This window comes from Eschrichtius robustus, chromosome 19 (assembly GCF_028021215.1).
Source record: "Eschrichtius robustus isolate mEscRob2 chromosome 19, mEscRob2.pri, whole genome shotgun sequence".
Classification (NCBI taxonomy): Eukaryota; Metazoa; Chordata; class Mammalia; order Artiodactyla; family Eschrichtiidae; genus Eschrichtius; species Eschrichtius robustus.
In genome coordinates, this window is record NC_090842.1 from 61830770 (window position 1) to 61835311 (window position 4542).

Here is a 4542-nt window from a genome sequence, read left to right on the forward strand (position 1 = left end):
CTCAATTAAAAAAGGGATTAATCAATGATTGCATCTCCTGCAAGGGAGTGAGTCTGAGGGTGGGGCAAGAGAGGGTGGGTTCCAGGACCCTTAGGGTGTGTCCAGGTGGGCACAGCATAAAGCTGGGATGTAAGCCCCAGGCCCTGTGAGCAGAGCCTCAAATGCAGACAGCAGAGCAGCAGTGAGGAGGAAGGGAGAACTCAAGTCTCTCATGGGTGAGTCTGGGCCATCAAGAGGGGTCTGGGCCGGCGGTGGGGTTGGGCAAGGGGTGTCCTAGGGCCAAGGCTGGGAGGCCTCCTGGGCATCCAGAGAAGGGCCCAGCTGTCTGAGAGCGCTTCTTGCGCTGTGCTGTGGGGAGGGCTTCGCGGAGTCTGGGGAATGGAATTACATTATTGGGGCGAGGTGAGCAGAGAGCCTGGCACACAGTGGTCCCCTGTAAACGGGAGGGTGGCTCCGGCCCTTGGATGGGAGAGGGGGGGCCCTGAGGAGCCTCTCCTGCGTGCCTTCCCAGGCTGGGGGCCCTGGAATACTCCAGGAGCTGTGAGCAGGCCCATTTCAAAGCTGTGTTCACTGAGGCCCGGAGAGGTGCAGGGGCTGGGGCTGAAGTACGGAGAGCCTGAGTCTGACCAAGAACATCTGGTCGCGATGGCAGGCTTCTCCACGCACTGCCTGCCGCCCTCAGGCCTGAGCCCCTCGGCTGCTCACAAGGGCCTGGCGCAGGTAGGGAGAGGGTGCCAGGCGGGCTGGGGACTGTTGCTGGGGCTCGTGTGACCCTGCTTCCCCCTTGGCCAGGCCCCACACGGAGCTCAGGACCCCCAAAGAGGCAGCGGCAGGCGCGCACGGTGTACACCAAAGAGCAACTGGACGTGCTCAAGGAATACTTCCAGAAGAATAAGTACCCCGGCTACCAGGACCGCCTGCGCCTGGCGGCCAGGCTCAGCCTAGAGGAGCACAAACTGCAGGTCTGATGCATCCCCCACCAGGCCCCGCCCTTCCCCGCCCCCCACCAGGCCCCGCCCTTCCCCGCCCCCCACCAGACGCGCTCCCACCTCGCCGCTTATCAAGTGCCCTGCCTCTGGGCCACCTTTCCGCCCTCTCCGCTCTGCAGGAGGGGATCAGCGAGGCCAAAGGGGTCCATTGCTGCCCTGGGTCACGCAGCAAGCAAGGGGTCTCCCGGGTGCGGACCCAGGGCTGGACCCCGAGTGCGCCTCAACCCTGTGCCATACAAACCCTCCAACCCCATCCGGCCGGGACTGACGCGCCCCGTGGTCCTCCCGTGCCCAGACCTCCGGGCCTCTGAACCCGCGGACCCTCTCGGGCCGACCAGTCCCTGGCCCCTGGGCTCCTGGGGGCCCAAGCGCTCTCCCTCCTGCCCTCTGCACCCCTCCCCGGCGGCCTCCTGAACACCAGGGGCCACAAATTCGGTCTGGGAGGAAGAGGGGGAGGGCTGGCCGGCTTCTCACCGGGACGGGGCGGCTTCACACCCGGGGCCGAGGAGAATGCGCGCAGCCTCTCGCCTCTTACATCTCCTCTCGGTCCCCTGTTTCCCCAGGTGTGGTTCAAGAACCGCCGGGCCCAACGCTCCCGGCTGGAGCGACTGGCCGAGGGCGGAGGCCAGAGGGCCCGCGATGCTCCCACGGACCCCGGGATCCCCTGCGCCCCGGGCCCCGCGCCTGCCCCCGTCACCGCCCCTGCTCCTGTCTTTGCTGCTGCCGCTGCCGCCGCACTTGCCGGCCCCGCATTCCCAGACGGCCCGGGATTCCGCAGGCCCCCTCTGCCCAGCCCCGCGGGGATGCGCCCAGCGCCAGAGCCCAGCGTCTCCAGCCACGGCCGGGCCATGTGGGCCCCGGCACAAGGCGCCCAGGCGCCCGTCCAGGCTGCTTCAGCCCCGGCCCCGGCCCCAGTCTGGCCTCTGGACCCCTACGCCCCCAACTTTGGCCCAGATCCTTTTCCAATTCCAGTGATATTCTCACGCCAAGACCCTTCCTCCCCGACGTCTGGGTACCAAACAGAAGATAGCTTTGTGGATGAGAACGACTTAGGCCCCGGCCGGTTACTGAATTTATAGGGTCATCTGTCCCCGCAAAGTCCTGCAGACCCCGCGGGGCCAGAGAGAACTAGGGCGTTATGGGCGCGGATGGGGGAAGCGGTGGCCGCTTGTCTTCACAGCTGGTTACTCTCAGCCACTTGACCGCACCTCCCTTGATCCAGGCATTTTTGTGTCACTGTGAGGCCATCACGAGTTGCGCAGCTCTGAATGTCCTCCCCCCCCCGTTAGTATTTGGGGGGCACGTGGGCATTTCTGTCAGTGCCTAAGTCAGAGGTGGAATTACGTTCACAGTGTACATTTCGCTATCGTGGAAGCTCCCAAGAACTTTCTATAGGACCTTCACCAGCCTCAGAGGGAATTTAATTAAAATCGCGTTAAATCTTTACCTTCCCTTGATGTCTAGAAATTTTTGTTTTGGCTTGTCTCTACCCTTGCCTGTAGTTTCAAATAAGTGTGAATTTTTAAAAGTGCATTAAATCCATAAACGGTTTTGGAATTAATTGACATCTTTACAATACTGAGCTTTCCAATCTAGGTATATTACTTATTTATTCATCCATTTGGTTGTTTACAAAGACTCCATTAAGTGTTATTATTTAACCACAGTAGTCTTACGTATATCTCTCTGTAGGTTTATTTCTAGCACTTTTGCTATTGCCTGACATTTTAGATGGTATTGGAATGTTTATTTTATAATTTTTATTTTATGATTTTAATTTAATTTTAAATTAGAAAATTTTAATTTTATATAGGATTTGACTGATATATTTATTTTGTATCCAGGGACCTGGCTCAATTTTTTAAAAAAATTCTAACAACTTATCTGGATGTTGTTTTGGGCTTGATAATTTGAAAATTCATAAAGTTCATGGTCCTCTGGTAAACACTGTTTCCTACAGAGCCAGGGAGTGTTATCCCCGCCTTTGGTTTTACCAAATGCTGTAGGAATATCTCTCATCTTTTCTCTCTGCACCTCTGTCTCCCCATGAACCTCTTCCTCTACCGCCTCCCTGTGGCCTCCCGGGTCCCTGAGTCTCCCCACAGCCGGTTCTCTGACCCTGTCCTGGTCCCATTTAGCAAATGCTCCAATCCTCTTAGGCCAGGCCAACCTCAGCAGAGCAGAGAGAGAATTAGATCAGATTTGGTAGGGGGACACTCACGTGACAGGCTCTGGAGTGGAGTGCTGGGGGGAAGGGAGGGGCAGACTGCCAGGATATAATGAAAGCCCCTCTTGCTTATCCCACAGACTCTGGTGGGAATGTACACACACAAAACCACTGAAACCCCACCCACTCAAACCCTGACATTGTAGCGGAGGGCAGGGAGGATCTAATTTTCCGTCTATTCCAGGAGAAGGAGCTGAGGTGGGGAAATCCCTATGGGCATTCTGGGGACGGGAGGAGGGAGATAAGATTCAGATTCACCCTGGGCAGGGGGGAGGGAGAGCGGTGCCCCAAAGGATCCTCTGAATCCAGGAATCTTTGCCATCACCTGGGAGGCTCTCCTGGGCTCTATTCCACCTCCCCTCCACAATCTCAGGCTGTGTCCTGACCATCCTTAAAGGAAGCCCTTGGCAACCACCATCCTGCCTTCTCTTTCTATGAGTTTGACTATTTTAGATTCCTCATACAAGTAGAATCATGCACTATTTGTCCTTCCATCTAACTTATTTCACTTATCCTGATGTCCTTCGGGTTCATCCACATTTTTACAATTGGCAGAATATCTTTCTTCTTTAAGACTGAGTAATATACCATTGTTTGTGTATATCACATTTTCTTCATCCACTTACCTGTCGAACATTCTCCAGGTTAGACTATAGGTTAGGCTAAAGCAGTGTTTTAAATAGGGAAAAACTGGCATGGAAGATATCCAAATTCATCTGCAGGAGAATGGGTAACTACATTATAAATCTCAATACCTAATACTGAGCTAGTTATATAATCAACATGCAGTGACACCCAAATATAAAATACTGAGTGGAAATATAAGTTGATGAATGCATTATACAATATGCCATTTTTCCAAGTGAAAAAAAGCCTCTATAAATACATAAATATATTGCTTATGGTCAAACACCACATAGTAAGAGAATAATGCTAGTTTGGGAATTATATACTTCAAAGTCATAAGAATAATAAATTGGAGAGATACAGGCAATGGAAAGAGAAGGAGCCTTAACTGCTCCATAATTTTATTTCTCCATTTTATTAAAAACTGACATAATTTGAGGTAATACTTATTTCTTTACCACTCTGTATGAATGAAATGAAACATTATAAACATTTTTTAAAAACTGGGATGCCACAACGTGAACTAGGGGTATACTCTGATAATTTTTAACAGTCAAGTCATCAAAGATGCAGAGATTTGATAATTCAAGGCTCCAGGATGAAATAACAGGTTTTATGCAATTACCGCCAGTCATTCACATGTATAAGGACAGGAGAACAAATATCAATCTCCATATGAGATCTAGAAGTTTTGGAATA

General features: G+C 52.8%; 1 protein-coding gene across 1 annotated transcript; it reads left to right on the forward strand.

Moving 5' to 3' along the window:
* Positions 1 to 645: 645 nt before the first annotated feature.
* On the forward strand, positions 646 to 2068 carry LOC137752453 (tetrapeptide repeat homeobox protein 2-like). Its single transcript, XM_068527153.1, has 3 exons — positions 646 to 682; positions 793 to 962; positions 1553 to 2068. The coding sequence occupies exons 1-3, from the start codon at positions 646 to 648 to the stop codon at positions 2066 to 2068; spliced, it is 723 nt and encodes a 240-aa protein (XP_068383254.1).
* Positions 2069 to 4542: the final 2474 nt, after the last annotated feature.